The sequence below is a fragment of the Apodemus sylvaticus genome, chromosome 10 (genome assembly GCF_947179515.1).
Source record: "Apodemus sylvaticus chromosome 10, mApoSyl1.1, whole genome shotgun sequence".
NCBI lineage: Eukaryota > Metazoa > Chordata > Mammalia > Rodentia > Muridae > Apodemus > Apodemus sylvaticus.
In genome coordinates this window covers 75,124,203-75,142,196 of record NC_067481.1, presented here as the reverse complement: position 1 = coordinate 75,142,196, position 17,994 = coordinate 75,124,203, and the positions used below count along the sequence as shown (strand labels likewise).

General features: G+C 52.6%; 1 protein-coding gene across 2 annotated transcripts in view; it reads left to right on the top strand.

Moving 5' to 3' along the window:
- Nucleotides 1-17,994, top strand: part of Flt4 (fms related receptor tyrosine kinase 4) — a 42,702-nt gene extending 24,708 nt beyond the window's left edge. Inside the window, exons 13-30 of one of the 2 annotated variants that reach the window (XM_052195162.1) lie at nt 106-468; nt 779-925; nt 1,023-1,154; nt 1,304-1,410; nt 1,722-1,857; nt 2,372-2,476; nt 2,610-2,723; nt 2,933-3,021; nt 3,152-3,302; nt 3,457-3,551; nt 3,906-4,028; nt 5,865-5,976; nt 7,662-7,761; nt 8,861-8,966; nt 9,713-9,861; nt 11,322-11,442; nt 13,354-13,439; nt 16,137-17,994. In XM_052195162.1, the coding sequence (XP_052051122.1) occupies nt 106-468; nt 779-925; nt 1,023-1,154; nt 1,304-1,410; nt 1,722-1,857; nt 2,372-2,476; nt 2,610-2,723; nt 2,933-3,021; nt 3,152-3,302; nt 3,457-3,551; nt 3,906-4,028; nt 5,865-5,976; nt 7,662-7,761; nt 8,861-8,966; nt 9,713-9,861; nt 11,322-11,442; nt 13,354-13,439; nt 16,137-16,335 (2,435 nt within the window). In that variant the 3' untranslated portion in view covers nt 16,336-17,994. The remainder of the gene's footprint in view (nt 1-105; nt 469-778; nt 926-1,022; nt 1,155-1,303; nt 1,411-1,721; nt 1,858-2,371; nt 2,477-2,609; nt 2,724-2,932; nt 3,022-3,151; nt 3,303-3,456; nt 3,552-3,905; nt 4,029-5,864; nt 5,977-7,661; nt 7,762-8,860; nt 8,967-9,712; nt 9,862-11,321; nt 11,443-13,353; nt 13,440-16,136) is intronic. The other variant, XM_052195163.1, reaches the window with a different exon arrangement.

Genomic DNA, 17,994 nt, shown 5'->3' with positions numbered 1-17,994 from the left:
CCTCTATGTACACCCTTGATTGAGAACTGAGTGGTGACGAGAGAGACCCACACTGCGGCAGTAAACACGGAGACAGTGTCACTCGGGTTCCTCTCCCCTTCTCAGCCATCCCGGACGGCTTCAGTATCGAATCAGAACCTTCTGAGGATCCCTTAGAAGGCCAGTCCGTGCGCCTCAGCTGCCGGGCGGACAACTACACGTATGAGCATCTGCGCTGGTACCGGCTCAACCTCTCCACACTGCACGACGCTCAAGGGAACCCCCTATTGCTGGACTGCAAGAACGTGCACCTGTTTGCCACGCCCCTAGAGGCCAACCTAGAGGAGGCAGAGCCCGGAGCCCGCCACGCCACCCTCAGCTTGAATATTCCCCGAGTGGCGCCCGAGGATGAGGGTGACTACGTGTGTGAGGTGCAAGATAGGCGCAGCCAGGACAAGCACTGCCACAAGAAGTACCTGTCCGTGCAGGGTGAGGTGGGCGTGGCAAGCCGGAGAGGGCGGGGCCACGTTTCTTAGCCTCTACCTTTGCACTCAGTCCAGCACAGCCCTGGGTGGTCGAATCCCAAGCCTGGGTCTTCAGAAGCACCCCTGCGGCTCAGCCTAGCCGTTGAAGTCCTTCGCATGCTCAGTCCCTGATCATCCTTCCGCGCTATGCCATCTGTCCCACCCTTGCATCCGCCACTGCACCTATCCCTACTTCAAGCCCCTCACCGCCCCATCCCGAGGTACCCTCTTGGTTTCTGTGCCTTCATGTAGTTCCTTCTCCATCCCTGCCCTAGCCCTGGAAGCTCCTCGGCTCACGCAGAACTTGACCGACCTCCTGGTGAACGTGAGTGACTCTCTGGAGATGCGATGCCCGGTGGCCGGAGCGCATGTGCCCAGTATTGTGTGGTACAAAGATGAAAGGCTCCTGGAGAAAGAGTCGGGTAGGGAAGGTTGTCTTAGGTGACAGACCAGAGGTCTGCAAGCCTGATGTCCCTATACCAACCTGGGCTGGAGCCGGCATCCTACCTTGTATTGCAGGAATCGACCTGGCAGACTCCAATCAGAGGCTGAGCATTCAGCGCGTGCGCGAGGAGGACGCGGGTCGTTACCTGTGCAGTGTGTGCAATGCCAAAGGCTGCGTGAACTCCTCTGCCAGCGTGGCAGTGGAAGGTGCGTCCCTGCCTGGCTCTGCTCAACCCCACCTCACACACCCAATTGGTGCTGTCCTGCAGCCATTTTATGAAGCAGTTCCCAAGCACTAGAGGCACTTCCTGTTCCGTCCATTTTCCCTCTCATGTACCCACTGTCTACCCGCCCAGGCTCTGAAGATAAAGGCAGCATGGAGATTGTGATACTCATTGGCACTGGCGTCATCGCAGTCTTCTTCTGGGTCCTCCTCCTGTTCATCTTCTGTAACATGAAAAGGGTGAGGGTCACCCCCCCCCACCCCGGCAGAGGTTCTCTCCAGTGCTGAATCGGGCTTCCTGTGTCCCCACCCCCTTCTCAACCCAGCAAACCCTTAAGATTCCCATCCTGGTTCACCTATCAACTTCCTGCCCTAGGAATCCTCCCTGCTCTCCCATATTTGGCTCCAAACTGGAGCAGAAGTTGTCTGTTGCCCTGCCCCTTTCTCCTTGACTGAGAACCCAGAAGCAAAGGTCATTTGTCCTAGGCAAAATATATCCAAGCCACAGTGGTATGTCCAAATCAATGAGTTGTCTCCACCCCCACCCCCAGCCTGCCCATGCAGACATCAAGACGGGCTACCTGTCCATCATCATGGACCCCGGGGAGGTGCCTTTGGAGGAGCAGTGTGAATACCTGTCCTATGACGCCAGCCAGTGGGAGTTCCCCAGGGAAAGGTTGCACCTCGGTGAGGCCAGCACCCAGCTTGCCCCACCCAGCACTCACTGCCTGGCAGCACTTCAGCTGCCACAGGGTCAGGCAGGCTGAAGTAACGGAGATCCTTCCATACTCAGAACTTGTGCCCGGATGGCCCTCCTGGTCCCCACCTGGCCTGAGCAGTTCCAGCTGGGCCAGAATCCCCAGAACCACAGCCAGGACTCCCAGTTCCCAGCCCGCCCCCACCCCCGAGGTCATTTCCTGCTGCTCTGAGCAGGGTGGACCTGTCCCACCTGCCTGGAGAGGATGCTGGGATCTTCCTGTCTGCCTCTCCTCTCCTCTCTTCTCCTCTCCTCTCCAACTTTCCCTCTCTAAGACTCCACTCCCTGTCCCCTTCCTGTTTGGCAGAAGAGGCTTCCATTTTCCTCCTGCCCCAAGCTCTTGGGACAGGTCACTCCTGCTGTCCACCCTTCTCCATCCTCACTCCCCAGCCCTCCCCTCCCCCCCAGCACAGCTCACCTGGAACTGGCCCCCTGCTTCCACAGGGAGAGTCCTAGGCCACGGGGCTTTTGGGAAGGTGGTGGAAGCCTCAGCTTTTGGCATCAATAAAGGCAGCAGCTGTGACACCGTAGCCGTGAAGATGCTGAAAGGTACGGGGCTCACAGGCAGAAGGCTCTGTGCAGCGAGGGGGGTGTCATGAACTCTGGGGGAGACTGAGCAAGAAGGGAAACCTGAATGGTGGGAATCGGACCCAAACCTCTACCGAACCTGTGTCTCCTCCAGAGGGCGCTACTGCCAGCGAGCACCGTGCCCTGATGTCTGAGCTCAAGATCCTAATTCACATTGGCAACCACCTCAATGTGGTCAACCTCCTAGGGGCGTGCACCAAGCCCAACGGTATGAAAATGAGATGCCCTGGGGAAAGGACTGGGCAGTGGGCGTGGGCACTCTCACTACGAGTGGGAGGAGCCATGTGGATCCTGGGGTGCGCTACATTGGAGCCTAGCGGAGAGTAGGAAGAATAGACCAGAGAGGTAGAAGCGCCTTGCCCCTGCGCAGCTGGCATCACCGACTGAGTGCCTGACTTCTGCTCCGTGGTGCCCTAGGCCCTCTCATGGTGATCGTGGAGTTTTGCAAATACGGCAACCTCTCCAACTTCTTGCGCGTCAAGCGGGAGGCGTTCAACCCCTACGCGGTAAGTGGGTACCCCAGCCCGTTGCAGGAGCCCAGTTAGAGAATGGGTGGGCACTAGGTTGTCTGGGATGGAGATCCAGGGTGCCGCTAGGGTGGTCACCTTGGGCCAGCTCCTCACTTTTCTTTGGCAGGAGAAGTCTCCGGAGCAACGCAGGCGCTTCCGCGCGATGGTAGAAGGTGCCAAGGCTGATAGGAGGAGACCTGGAAGCAACGACAGGGCCCTGTTCACAAGGTTCCTGATGGGCAAAGGAAGTGCACGGCGAGCCCCACTTGTCCAGGAAGGTAAGCATGGAGGTAACAGGTATGGTGAGGGCACATAGTGTCTGGAGTTCCAGGGACCTGGCCAGGGTGGGGTTCACAAATGTTAAAATTTGGAGCTGAGATGGAAGATGAATTCTGGCAGAGATGCCTCCTGAGCTCCCCTCCTTCTGTGCAGCTGAGGACCTGTGGTTGAGCCCGCTGACCATGGAAGACCTTGTCTGCTACAGCTTCCAGGTGGCCCGGGGAATGGAGTTCCTGGCTTCCCGCAAGGTAGGTCCCTTCACCCTACCAGGTAGGTCCTTTTCAGAGGAGAAGGGTACACCTCCCTTGCCATAGATATGCCCAGTCATAATTTTACCCCACAGAGGCCTTAATATCAATTCAAATCTGCCCCATTTTAGGGGAAACTCAGCCCCACCTCTCTACATTAAACAGTGACCATCAAATCAGTCTGGCTGGGTCCCTAACTAGCTGCACTGCCCCCAATTTTCTATGTCCTCCACTCTTCTCTCTCCAAATGAGCAAGATGCAGGGTATACCTAGGGGACCTCAGATCTCTAGGCTAAGATGTCACCCTGGAGGTTAAAGCTAAACTCATTGCCACCGCCCTGTCTCCACCCTTAGTGCATTCACAGAGACCTGGCTGCTCGGAACATCCTACTGTCAGAAAGCGACATAGTGAAGATCTGCGACTTTGGTCTTGCTCGGGACATCTACAAAGACCCTGACTATGTCCGAAAGGGCAGTGTGAGTACAGGTCATGCGGCGCAGGGGACTCGGGGTGGACGGGCAGAGTGAGACCACAGGCCAACTGTCCTCTGGGCAACACTGGCTCACGGTGACAGGAACCTTTGGTCTGCCAGGATACATGCCCAGCTGCTGGGGGACCCACTGTTCTGAGGAGCTCAGCGAGTGTGCTGGTTCCATGTCTTATTGCTGTGATGTAACACCTGACCGAATGAGCATGCAGTACTCATAGCATAGATGGCATAGTGTCCGGAACAGGAGGGTGCAGCTCTTAGGGTGTCTTAGTTAGGGATTTACTGCTGTGAACAGGCACCATGACCAAGGCAACTCTTTTAAAAAAAAAAAACGGTTTATTTATTTATTTTATGTAAGTACACTGTAGCTATCTTCAGAAACACTAAAAGAAGGTGTCAGATCTCATTATGGATGGTTGTGAGCCACCATGTGGTTGCTGGGATTTGAACTCAGAACCTTCCGAAGAGCAGTCAGTGCTCTTAACCACTGAGCCATCTCTCCAGCCCAAAGGCAACTCTTATAATGACAACATTTAATTGGGGCTGGCTTACAGGTTACATGGTTTGGTCCATTATCATCAAGGCAGGAACACGACAGCATCCAGCCAGTCATGGTGCTGGAGGACCTAAGGGTTCTACATCTTCATCTGCAGGCTGCTAGCAGAATACTGGCTTCCAGGCAACTAGGACAAGGGTATTAAAGTCCACACCCAGAGAGACACACCTAGTCCAACAAGGCTACACTTCCTAATAGTGCCACTCCCGAGGCCAAGCATATACCAAGCATCACATAGGCTGTCTGTCAGGAAGGAGACGGTGATGAATGCTTCTCCTCACCTCAGCTTGGCTTCCATTGCTCAGTGTCTGGCTGACTTCTCTCTCTTCTTGGTCTCCTTCTGTTCAGCTTGGGATACATGGACTAGGACAGCCCACATTTGGCCTGGCACTTCTTATCTCAATTAGCCTATTGTAGATAATCCTTTACAAACAGGTCCACAGACAGTGTCAGGGCTGTGATAGGGCTCACAGGAGGGTGTTTGCATGATTGAGCAGAGATGAGTAAGAGCTTATGCCAGGGAGAGGCAGGAAGACGGAAGACTGTTGGAGAGAGAAAATGATCACAGTGAGTTCGGGCAATGCGATGATCACCTGGCCCAGAGTGGCCACCCTATGGGAGGCTTGTGTCCTTCATGCTACTGATAGCTGTGGGAGATAAATGCAGGTAGAGAGAAGATGTGCACCCCCCCCCAATAAGATTTCAAGAAAGAGGACTGGGAACACTGGGTTGGAGGCACTGGTCTGGAAGGGCTCTCAGATGAAACCACAAGGTGAAGGCAGACTGATAGCGGAGAAGCCTCATTAAGAGCTTGAGGGAGGAAGCAGAGAAGGAGAGAGGAGAGAGGGGGAAGATAAAGGAGGAGGAAGAGGGGGGGAGAGAGACAGAAAAGAGGGGACAGAGATAAAAGAAAGGAGGTAGGGAAGGGGGAACAAAGATAACTGGGAACAAAGAATAGATGTGTGTGTGTGTGTGAGTGAGAGAGAGAGAGAGAGAGAGAGAGGGAGGGAGGGGGAGAGAGAGAGGGAGGGAAGGAGGGAGGGAGGGAGAGAGAGAAGATATAAGTGGGAAGGGGAGGGAGGAGGAAGGAGGGAAGAGAGGGAAAAGAGAGAGGGAGGAAGAGAGGAAGCAGGGTAGAGAGAGATAGGACAACTACAGGGAAGACACCTTCAATCTTCACAGAGGGAACGGAGGATTGTGGGTATCCTGGTGTCTGACTTTAGCTCTCTCTCCTCCACCGTGGGCCATCTCTTTCTGCCCACCCAGGCCCGACTGCCCCTGAAATGGATGGCCCCCGAGAGCATCTTTGATAAGGTGTACACCACGCAGAGTGATGTGTGGTCCTTCGGCGTGCTGCTGTGGGAGATTTTCTCATTGGGTAAGTAGAGAGCAAAGAGCCCGCCAGGGAGAGAAGAGGGGGTCGCTTGTCTCCAGAGGTTGATCACACAACTGCAACTGTGCCTGGATCTATTAGCCCAGGGCCTTCTGAGGCAAGTGGTGGATCACAGAAAGCCCACCGCTCACCTGCTTCTGCCCAGCCTGGCCCAGCTGGCCAGAGAACACAGCCTCCCAAAGCTCCCTGCTCTCCTGGCAACACTTTGATGCTGAGCAGAGCAGTCTCTTCACTCACCACGGGTCACAAAGAAAGTTCAGTGCTCATGCAGTGTCTTAGTCACTGTTCCATCGCTGTGAAGACACACCACCGCTGAGGCAACTCTTATAAAGAAAAGCATTTAATTTGGGGCTCGCTTACAGTGTTACAGTCCATTATTGTCATGGCACAGAACATAGCAAGGACTGTAAAGGTAGATGTGGCACTGGAGAAGTCACTGAGAGCTACATCCTGATCTTTAGGCAGCAGACAGAGAAAGAGACTGGAACCTGGTGTGAGCATTTGAAACCTCAAAGGCTACCCTCAGCATCACACCCTCCAGCAAGGCCACGCCTCCTAATCCTTTCAGATATGTCCACTCCCTGGTCACCAAGCGTCCCAATACATGAGTGCATGAGCCTTTGCCGGGAGCGATTCTCATTCAGTCACACCTGCTTACATAAACCCCACACACAAACTGACCCTATAAAGGGTAAAAGAAGACAATGAACAAAACATAAATGTCACCAAACAGCGGCCATGATAAAGTTATTAAAAACAGGAACAGAAAGATTCTGTATAGTACGGGGGCCCCTGGGCTGCTGGGTGAGCAGCAGCAGGGACTGGGGAGGAGCTGGGTCACATGAGGAGGGCTTAGAGAGAAGCTCAGTGGGCTTAGCATGCACTGGGGCATTCAGTCTCTCGCAACATAATCCACAAATAAGTAATAGGGAGGCAAGTGGCCCGGGAGGAGCAAGAGGACACCAGGACAGTGATCCTCATAAGTTATAAGTGACCACAGCTATGGGCAGAGTGGTCAGGAGATGCAGGAGGACTTTGTTCTGTGAGGCTGCATGCCCTTCTCAGTAACTAGTCTCACAAATGTACTCTGCCTCTGTGGATGTGCGTGGTACCCGACCAGAACCTGGGGCTGGCATTTTCTTGGCTATCCTAAGATTGATTTATTTATGTGTTTTATGTGTATGTGTACTGTGTGTGTACATCTGCACACCAGAAGACGGCGTCAGGCAGGTGTGAGCCACCATGTGGGTGCTGGGAATTGAACTCAGGACCTTCAGAAGAGCAGTGAGTGCTCTTAACCACCAAGCCATCTCTTCCTCCCCTTGTGGGCTGTTCTAGAAGCCAACAATCCCCAGTGAGTCTCCTATCTCTGCCCTGCTTGAATCTAGAGTTACAGGCAAATGCCCAGCTTGTCACATAGGTGTTGAGATCAGAAGTTTGGTCCTCATGATTGCACGGCAAGTGTTCTTAACTGCTGAGATAGCTCTCCAGCCCCATCAGCCTCTTTTAATTAGATGAAGAATTGGAATAGAGGAGGGAGCTAGCCCAGCTCCTGGGTAGAGACAGCCTACTAACTCTGGTAGCAATGTACAAAAGAGGAAGGGATAAGACAGGCCAGGCTGAAGGGGCAGACTTCCCCCCCACCCACCCCACCCCCTCTCTTCCATCAGGGGCCTCTCCATACCCTGGGGTACAGATCAATGAGGAGTTCTGTCAGCGGCTGAAGGATGGCACACGTATGAGAGCCCCGGAGCTGGCCACTCCTGCCATGTGAGTCTCCTGGCTGGCCGCTCAGTTGTTGGGCACCAGGCACTGAGAGAGAACTGTGCGGTAACGGGTAACGGAGAGGGTTGGTGCAGATCATGAGATGGAAGACAGAGAAGTCCCCGTGCACAGAGGAGGCCCTCAGGGCAGGCATGGAGACACTCAGTGGAAGAGGGTCATGAAGTTGTGGGGCAGGAGATGGAATTCAAGCCCTGGAAAGAGAGCAGGCAGGCGGGAGATAGCACTTGGGTATAACACACATAGTAGACACTGTCTCATTCCAACACTGATCCTATCCATTCATCCACTAGCATGCTCCCAATCCTGAACCTCACTGCTGTGCCATCCCCTGGAAGTCCAGTGCCCATAAAGCAGGCCAGGCCTCCTCCTTGGAGGAGATACACAAATGGTAGTCACATTATGAGATGGGACACAGACACCCTGGGGGCACCTGATAAGCACTAGAAAGTCAGATGATCAGGGGAAGAGAGGACACTGAGGAGGTACTCGAAGGACTGAAGACAGCTAGAGGATGATGGGAGACAGGCAGGGGGATGGCCAGTGTTAAATCTGAAGTGGAGACAACAGAACAAGTATGAGGGACAGAAGTCTGAGTCTGTTTTGCATTCCTATAACGTACTGGGCACAGGACACATCATAAGGAAAAGGAATGTCTGTTTAGCTCAGTTCTGGGAGTTGGCATTCCCTCTCTGTCACTCAGCTCTGGTGACAGCCTCCTGTCTGCATTGCAGTATGACAGATGGCATCATGCTGGGAGCACATGCAAGGGACACTTTGCAAACAGGAAGCAAGGGAATTAGATAAAACAGCCTGCTCTCTGGAGACCCTACCCCTAGAGACCAGCATTAGTCCATTCCTAAGGCCCCTTGGCCCTGCAGTGGGCACCATGTCTGAAGGTCCATCACCTCTAGTGGTCAACCACTCTGGGATCAAGCTTCCATCCATGAACCTTGGAGGGGGGGGGGGCACACTAAGTATCCCAACTGCCACAGTGATCCAGGAGATACAGGAGTGGGGGGGGTGGGCTGGTGGGAGGGTCATGGTGCACTCAGACCACAGACCAACAGCCATCTGCATCCCACAGACGCCACATCATGCAGAGCTGCTGGTCTGGAGACCCTAAAGCAAGACCTGCTTTCTCTGACCTCGTGGAGATCCTGGGGGACCTGCTTCAGGGAGGCGGCTGGCAGGTGAGCCCCGTCTTTGTCCTGTCCTGAGACAACCCATGCCCTTATCCTGGGTCCCCACCTTGTCTGTCTTTCCAAACTCCTCTAAGTCCTGGTCACCTGTCAGCTACCAGGGAAAGGTCACACATCTCTGGGCCTCAGGCCTATGGGCGTGTCCTCCCACTTCCCACAGCTCCAACTCGGTCAACATGAAGCTGGGCAAACACCACCAGCATCTGCTCTAGCTGCCATACTGGTAGTCAGAGGCCATCTTTGTCCACAGGGAGGCCTAGGCTGGTTCACACTGAGCCTGCAGTCAATGCTATCCCAAACACAGTGGTAGTATATCCCTTTACCTCCTAGCACCTGCTGAGCACCAAAACTGAACTCATATATCCTCCAAGTCTCCCTTCCCAGAGGTACTTCCTAATGGTAGCAGCTCGGGGCTGGTACCTCACGCTCTAGAACCTGAATGCCCAGCAGAGGCCCCTCCTGTCCCACTTGCCTGGACCTGGAAGGGCCGTTAGGGGAACTAAACAAGGCTAATCCAGCAGGCATCTAGCAAACTCCATGCCTGGCCCACCATAAGCATTAAAGTGTGCTAGGACCCAGCATGGCCCCACTTATTCCTCAGAGCACACAGTCACGCATGTAACCCACCCTGACCCTATGGTAGAGGTCAGGACCACAGTAGTCTTGAGTGCAGCATTAAGACTCCTGACAGGCTTGCGGTAGCCTCTGACCCTGGAAACGTCTCCCATTCCTGCCAGGAGGAGGAAGAGGGAGGCATGGCCCTGCACAGCTCCCAGAGCTCAGAGGAGGATGGCTTCATGCAGGCCTCCACCACCGCTCTACACATCACCGAAGCTGACGCTGAGGGTAGTCCACCCAGCATGCATTGCCACAGCCTGGCAGCCAGGTCAGTCTCGCTCTCCCCCGGGGTCTGGGACTGGGTCTAATGGTGACAGCAGCTTGGATGTGGAATATTTTCTAAGTCCTTAAGGAAAAGCAACTTACAGTGACGTGAGAGATCTCTTCCCATGAGCATTTTAGTCCGTTGCTGTAACAAAAGACCTGGGGCTGAGTGCTTTATCAAGAAAAGAGGTCCATTAAGTTCACAGCAGTGAAGATTCAAAACCATGGCACTATCCTTTGTTTGTCTCTGGGAGTTTCATGGCAGATGACATCATGATAGCAGAAGTATATGAAGAATAAAGGCTGCCTGAGCCTGCAGGCAATGCTGTCCCAAACATAATGGTAGTACATCTCTTTACCTCCTAGCACCTGCTGAGCACCAACACACTAACTTATATATCCTCCAAGTCTCCCTTCCCAGAACAGAAGCCAGAGGAAGCCAGAGGCCCTTACGACTCTTCATACAACATCTCAGGGTCCCAAGAGACCTTCATTAGTCCTGAGGTGATGTTCCCATGCACTAGGCCCTACCTCAGTGCCCCCACATACGGGATGAAGTTTCTAGCACATGGACCTTGGAGATATACTCTAGCCAAATCCAAATCACAGCAACCAGCTTCCTCCAATTCTCTGGGAGGAAGTTTCAAGAGAGCACCCACTTTGGGCCCTCTCTCTCTCTCTCTCTCTTTGGAGACACAAAATAGACTGTGTTTAGGCCAAGAATACTCCCAGGGTGTGATTTCTGTTTCAACTCCATAGCGTGTCCCCAGGACCATGGCAAGGACTAAAAGCAGTGCAGACCACATACACATTTGCCATAGTCCGCAGTGAAATGGCCTGTTTCTAGAACTTTGGACCCAACCTCTCCTACCCTTGGTAGCTTACACCTCTAATATGTTGTACCGTCCATGTTCTCACAAGCGTGACAGAGAGGCTGGGACTCCAGGGCTCCTGTCCTGTGTGCTCAGGGCAGTGACATGTCTGGGGACAGAACAGCAAGCTGGCTGTTGCCAGGCTGCTTCTACCATGCACACAATAACCTGTGCACAAACCATGCGTGCTGACCCTTGTGCACACGCGTGTATACGTGGGCATGCCAGTCAGTGGTTAGTAACAGGAAGATGGCCGCCCTGAAGAGAAAGCCATACCAGCCTCCGTTCCACGCCACACTCAGTCTGGGGGTGACTGCCCCACTCTCCTTCCACCTCAAAGCCACAGCAGATTCAGAGTTCTCTTGTGCAGGAGAGGCATGGAAGCACAGGGCAGGGCAGGAGGGGCATGCCGAAGTCAGGTGAGCTGTGTGATGGGCACCAAAGTGGGATCTGAGGACCAGTCCAGACCTTGGACCCAAGTCCCACCCATATTCTGCCTCTCACCGGAAGGCCTTTCTCATCGGGAAGAGAAACAGCCTGAGAGGTAGGGGAGGTTCTGAATTCATCAGAACCTTCTGTGTCCTTCCCACAGATATTACAACTGTGTGTCCTTTCCTGGGCGCCTGGCCAGAGGCACTAAGACTCCAGGTTCCTCCAGGATGAAGACGTTTGAAGAATTGCCCATGACCCCTACAACCTACAAAGCCTCCGTGGTAAGGGAAGGAGAGGGGAGGAGGGCTGTGCAGCTGAGACGGGGCCAAGGAAAGGTCAGAGGTGGGGGGACAGCATTAGGTATCCTCAACACAAGTAACAGAGAAGCAAACAAGACTTCTAGGGCATTCTACTTAATTTTTATTACTGTGTACACTGTACATATTAATGGATACAGCATTTCAAGACATTCATCTAGGGTGCATTAATCCAGCCTCCCTTCACCCACCTCCTCTCCCTCTTCCCAACCAACCTCTATTAATGGCTGCTCAACTTCCATGTCAGCCATTTTTTAGCTCCCTCATGAGAGAACATGCTATACCCGTCTTCCTGGTCATTTCAGTTAATGTAACTAACCCTTCAGTTAATGTAGCCATCCTCCAGTTCCTTCTATCACCTGCGGACAGTGTTTTGTTCTTCTCTGGGGCAGAATGAAACCCCACTGTGTCCACACACCACATTCTCCTGTTCTGTCCTCTGTTGACGACATCTAGGCTGGTAGTTGGTTGTCTATTGTGAGTCATCCCACGATCCATGGACACAAAGGCGTCTCCTGGCGGAAATCCATGAAAATATTGAATCCAAGTACTTTTGCATCTTGGTGGTCACTCAAAGGTGACCTCAAAGCTGCTGGCTTCCCTGATCATTTTATCCCAGCTGTATAGAGACCATGGCTTTGGTGGTGGTGGTGGGATATTAGGTTTTTTGTGGGGTTTTTTTGTTTTGTTTTGTGTTTTTGGGGTTTTTTTTTTTGTTTTGCTTTTGTTGTTGTTGTTGTTGTTGTTTGAGACAAGAGTTTTTCTCTGTAGCCCTGGCTATCCTAGAACTCGCAGAGATCCACCTGTCTTCTGCCTCCTAAGTACTGGGATTAAAGGCTTGAGCCATGGCTGCCACCACCACCTGGCTGATACCATGCTCTTTAAAGGGGGCGGGGTACTCGGAGCCAGTGAGCCTGCTCCGTAGATAAGCTTTCAACCTGAGCTCTTTCCTCAGAATCCACCTGGTGGAAGGAGATAACTGACTCACTCAAGTTGTTCTCCGACCTCCAGACACACACTGCGATGTGCAAGTATATTCGTATCTATGCATATATATGAATGTTAAGGGGAGAGAGAGAGACAGGGAGACAGAGACAGACAGACACACACACACACACACACACACACAGAGAGAGAGAGAGAGAGAGAGAGAGAGAGAGAGAGAGCACTCACACTGCATCAGTCAGCCTGGGCCCCAATGCCCCTAGGGTGGTGATTGGCACCACCAATCCAGAGGGTGCAAGTGTCACTGGAAGCGGTTGCAGTGTATAGAACAAGAAGCTTGCAGGACTCCACTCAGCTGAAGGAACAGTGACGCTCAGAGAGGCTCAGCAAGTGTGTCCGTTTGTAAGCGAAGAGACTGAGCCCCTAGGCCTGAGTTTTGATGACCAATGGTTATAGCTTCAGACCTCAGTCCATCCAGAAGGGGCCCTGGATCCTGGACCCAGTCAGGAAGCTGGGGTCCGAGGAGGATGGCTGATGAGGTCACCTGTGAGGGAGCCTTGAGCAGACCACAGATACCTAAGCTTATGTCTCTGGGACCAATGAAGACTTTTCGGAACAGCGCTGAGATTCTAGTTCTGCCTCCTAGGGGGACTCAGAATGAGTGCATGCCCACTGCGCTCCTGTCACTGGCCAGACACAGCCCCCCGCCCCCGCCCCGGCCCCCTACTGCTCAGGCCACAGTCTTTCCCTTCATGTCAGACATGTGACCGTCTCTGCAAATTCTGATGGACTAGAAACCACTCACCTAACTCAGTTCCCATGAATTCCAGCAAGGCTTAGGTTCCTCGACACCTAGCCAGGCTGGGACGCAGCTGCCTCCAGGAAAGCCTCAGATGTGGTCCACAGGCTTGGCTGGTTCTCTCCCCACAGGATAACCAGACAGACAGCGGCATGGTGCTGGCCTCAGAGGAGTTTGAGGAGATAGAAAGCAGGCATAGACAAGAAAGCAGCTTCAGGTAAGGACCCAATAGTGAGCATGCCATCCTAGGGAAGGCCCTGAGTGGGAGTCTACTGAAGGAGCTGGGCCTGGCCGTGCTCGGGCACTCCTTACACAAAAGATCTTGTGCCTCTCTGTATTCTTTGTGTGGTGAAAGTGAGTAATGTTTCTGAGACGCAAATCACTGCTCCATCCATTTGTAGGTGGAGAGAAACTGATGCCCTCCCTCTTCTGACCTCTATGGACACTTCACAGACGCTTTACATACATTCATGCAAGCAGAACACTCACGTGCATTAAATAAAAATAAATACATCTTAAGAGATGACATTAAGCCCAGTATGCCAATGAGAATAAAATATATAAAGAAACAAGGCCTGCACCAAGAATCAGAAATTCAACAGCCCAGAATACAAGTGGGCAGTGTGAAGATACAGCATAGTAACAACATGAGAGTAAGTGGGAGATAAATCCTCTTGAAAATGAAGACCAGGGCACTCCAGGAACAGTCTACTGAAGAATGAAAGGAACCAAGAAAATGAAATTGATCCGAATAAAGAGATGAAAGAATCAGTCGGGGGGGGGGGGGTGGAGGGGACTGCCCTAAAGAGAGCGCAGCCAGTGTGAGTCAGGCCGTGCTGTCTTAAACTGAGAAGCCAAAAACAAGCTTTCATTTTTTAAAAAATAAATAAAAGAAGACATGAATCTACAGATTAGAAGTTTGCCCAGGGGCTAGAAAGATGCTTCAGCAGTTCAAAGTACAGACTGTTTTCCCAAAAGACCTGAGCTCTCTTCCCACACCCCCATCTGGCAACTCATAACTTCTGGTAACTCCATCTCTGGGGCTCTAATGCCCTCTTCCTACCTCTGAAAGCAGACAGGCAGACAGATGGACGGACAGGCAGACAGACGAACACACACACACACACACACTGCATACATTAAACACACACGCACATGCACACACACTTAAAGTCTTTAAGAAAATTAAGTGTACCTAAGTAGATGGACCTAGAAGAGTAAACTCTGGGATAGTTCCCATTAGAACAATTTGGTTTTAAGGAATAAATGTTCTGGGGACAAGAGACGGCTTAGTAGATTAAAGCACTTGCTGTCAGGCCTGAGGACCTGAGATCCGTCCTCAAGACCCACATGGAAGGAGAGAACCACAGGTTGTCCTCTAAAGTCCACCTCTCTCTCTCTCTCTCTCTCTCTCTCTCTCTCTCTCACACACACACACACACACACACACACACACACATACTCACGCACGCACTAAACAAATATATAAACGTGAAAAAGAAAGACAAAGTTACTAGCAATGAAAAAACAGTATCAGGGTTTTCTTGATATGTTACAAAAAAACATTAAATCGCCATTTTATAAAAACCTTAAAGAAAATAAGAGATAAGGTTGGATAATCAGGAGGAGCAGGCAAGGGCTGGAGCCTCAAAGCCCTTATAGACTCTAGTAAGAAGCTAGGGGCTCTTTTTTAATGCATATTGTATGCATGCATATGTATCCTGTGTGTGTGTGTGTGTGTGTATGTGTGTGTGTGTGTGTGTGTGTTTAGGTGCACACGAGTGTGCACACATATGAGAACCAGAGTTGACATGAGGTGTCTTACTTGATCTCTCTACTTTACTTACTGAGGCAGTATTTCTTGCTGAATCCAGAGCTTGCCAGATCACTCAGTCCGGCTACCTAACTGGCCCCAGGCATCCCATCTCTGCCCTCATGAGCACGGAAATTGCAGGCTGGCCACCACAACTCCTGGCTCTTGCTTTTACATGCGTGCTGGGGATTCAAACCCTGGTCCTCATCCTTGCACGGCAAGCATTTTGTCTATTGAGACATTCCCCCAGTCCCAACGCTAGATTTTCATCCCAAGAGTGATGGACGACCCTTGGAGGGAGTGGAAGAGGAGGCCCTGATGTCACATTAAAAGATACCCCTGAACGCTTTCCAGAGAGGAAAGTGAGAGTGGGTGTAGAGACACGCGGGGAGGGTTACCTATGAGTCAACAGTGAGCCTTACCCTAGAGGAGGGGCCTGGGAGTAAACAGGTGTCAGTGGGGACATCTGGGTGGACTGAATATGAAGGCTGAGGACAATCAGGGACCACAGTCACAGCTTTGCCTTGAGCTAGAGAGAACACAGATGTCATTTGTTGAGATGGGCAAGACAGGGGTAACTGTCTTGGGACCCAGCTGTTTCCGGATGGGCAGTGGCCAGAAAGGCTGTCTATGCCTTTGACGCTTTGTGGTGAGGTAAGAAGAAAGTGGCGGGAAAGTAAGAATCCTAAGGAAGCAAGTATCAAATTTTCAAAGACAAACCGGACTTTTCTTTAAGGACCCTGCACGTCCACGTAAGTGGCAGCAGAGGGCGCTGCACTGCACTGGTTTTCCTAAAATCCATTAGGAGACACAACAGATTCACCTGCCCTGGGGCAAGTAGGATCACTTGGCCTACAGAAACAGGATTGCGGGGCGGGGAGGGGATGAAGTTGGCGTTTCCACAGCCCTGGGTCCAGGCTTCGGGCAGGAAAACTGCCACTATCACATCAGATCGGTCTGCCGTGTCCCTAATGTAAATCTGGGTTGGTCACAAAGCCTTTGGGCTTGCGTCATGCTCTGCTTGCGTCTAGTGATTCGATCCGACCCTGACCCAGGGCCCGCTCACTTTACTCATTAACACCACGCCCCCTGTCTTGGCAGCTGTAAAGGTTCCGGCCAGCACATGGATATTCCCAGAGGACACCCTGACCCCCAGGGGAGGCGGCGGCGGCCCACCCAAGGGGCACAAGGAGGCAAGGTGTTTTACAACAACGAGTACGGGGAGGTCTCCCAGCCGTGTACAGAAGGTGACTGCGGCCCGTCTGCTGGCTCCGCCTTCTTCGCAGACGGCAGCTACTAAGGAACTCGTGGCAAGGCTTCCTGCCCCTTGCTGCAGCCCGGCTCTGACAGCTGAGCTGAAGGCCCAGGCTGGGAATTCAACTCCTCTGGCCCCAGCCCTGGAGGTGTTTTATGTCCCGCCCCCTCTACAGCCTCCCTATCCAGGAAGAGTCAAACTCAGACACGAGGGCTCCCTTGTACTCGTACCACTCCTGTGCCCGTCACGGGCAGCCACCTTCACCCTCACATCCAATTGCCTTGTAGCTCAGCCTTCACAGATGCTGGCCCTGGAACAAGCACACTGGCAGAGAATCCTTCTCCAGCACCCATTTTCGTGGCCCTGGTGGGTGATGGGGTTCTCATAAGGAATACAGATGTCTGAGAGTCACACGATGAATCAAGGAAGAGGTAGACCAGACCACCATGTCCTGGCCCAACACCATCCGTTCCACACACACAGTCCGCCACTTCCAACTAATCCTGCTTCCTTCTCCTGGCCCTGGAGGGCTGAAGAAAGCTATTTCTATCTCAGAGCCACAACATAGGAATGGACAGAGGAGGAGGAGTCCTCTGAACATCTATCTAGCTCGTGGTAGATGTTTGCTCACAGTGACTAATCACAACGAGGCAACGCCTCTGCCCCTGAGTGTTGAGAAGAACCGGGTTTGTTTTTGTTTTGTTTTTTTGTTTTTATCAGAAGATCGGGCGCTTCCGTAAAGAATTCACTCATCCAAAAGTCATCTGAAAAAGAAGTCCAAGGACAGCCCTTTGAATCTGAGTCCCCAACAACTGAAGGGCAGACATAGCATGCCAGTCACCACAGCTCACCTACTCCCCCCGCCCCTCGAAGGCGCCCAGGCTCCACCTGCCTGGTCTAGAACCTAAGAGACCAGATGCTGCTCGGAACCCTTCTTGCTTGGGGGTCTTTCCTTGATCTGTGGATTCTGTCAGGGAAAGTTCCAGGGGCTGGCACAGAGGACCCCATGGCTGGGGAAGCCACTCAGTCATCACCCCGTGTCCCTAAGCCCCTTGGAGGCAAGCCCCGGCCTTCAGCTTATCCTATACTTTTACCTGACATTGACACCTACACAAATCAAACCTCTGTCCTGAGAGATCCCTCCCTCCATGGAAGCTGGGGCTGCCAAGAACCCCTCCAGCCCCGCTCATGCTGTGCCCCCATCACCACCAGTAGAAAGGTTGGTGAAGATGAGTTCCACTGACCCCTAGCCCCGTCCCGACAAGAATGCTTGCAGGGCAGGCGACCACGTAGCAAGCAGGGGTCTGCTCAGCAGCCCCTCCCCACCAAGGGTATTGCTCTCCTATGATATGTTGAGTGCATGTATGACTGTAGTCTTCTTTGTCCCTGGGGAGCCCCCACCCCCTTTCCTCTCCACCCAACCTGTCTGTGGGATTGAGTCTCAAGCTTACCGAGTGGAAGGAAGTAGAGACTGTTCTCTCAGAGGACCTAAGGCTGCAGATGGGGCTGCAGAGCCCTTGCCGAGCCTCCCTTACGTATCACCTGTCTGCGTCCCCTCTCCTGACCTGTAACTTCACACATACGAAATGTACTGGGGAAGCAAAAAACGTGTTCTGCCCCTTTTGGCAGTGTTCTCTGAAATGACCTAAGATATTTAACGAAAGATAATAATAAATTTGATGCCAGTCTTTGAGGTATGATGAA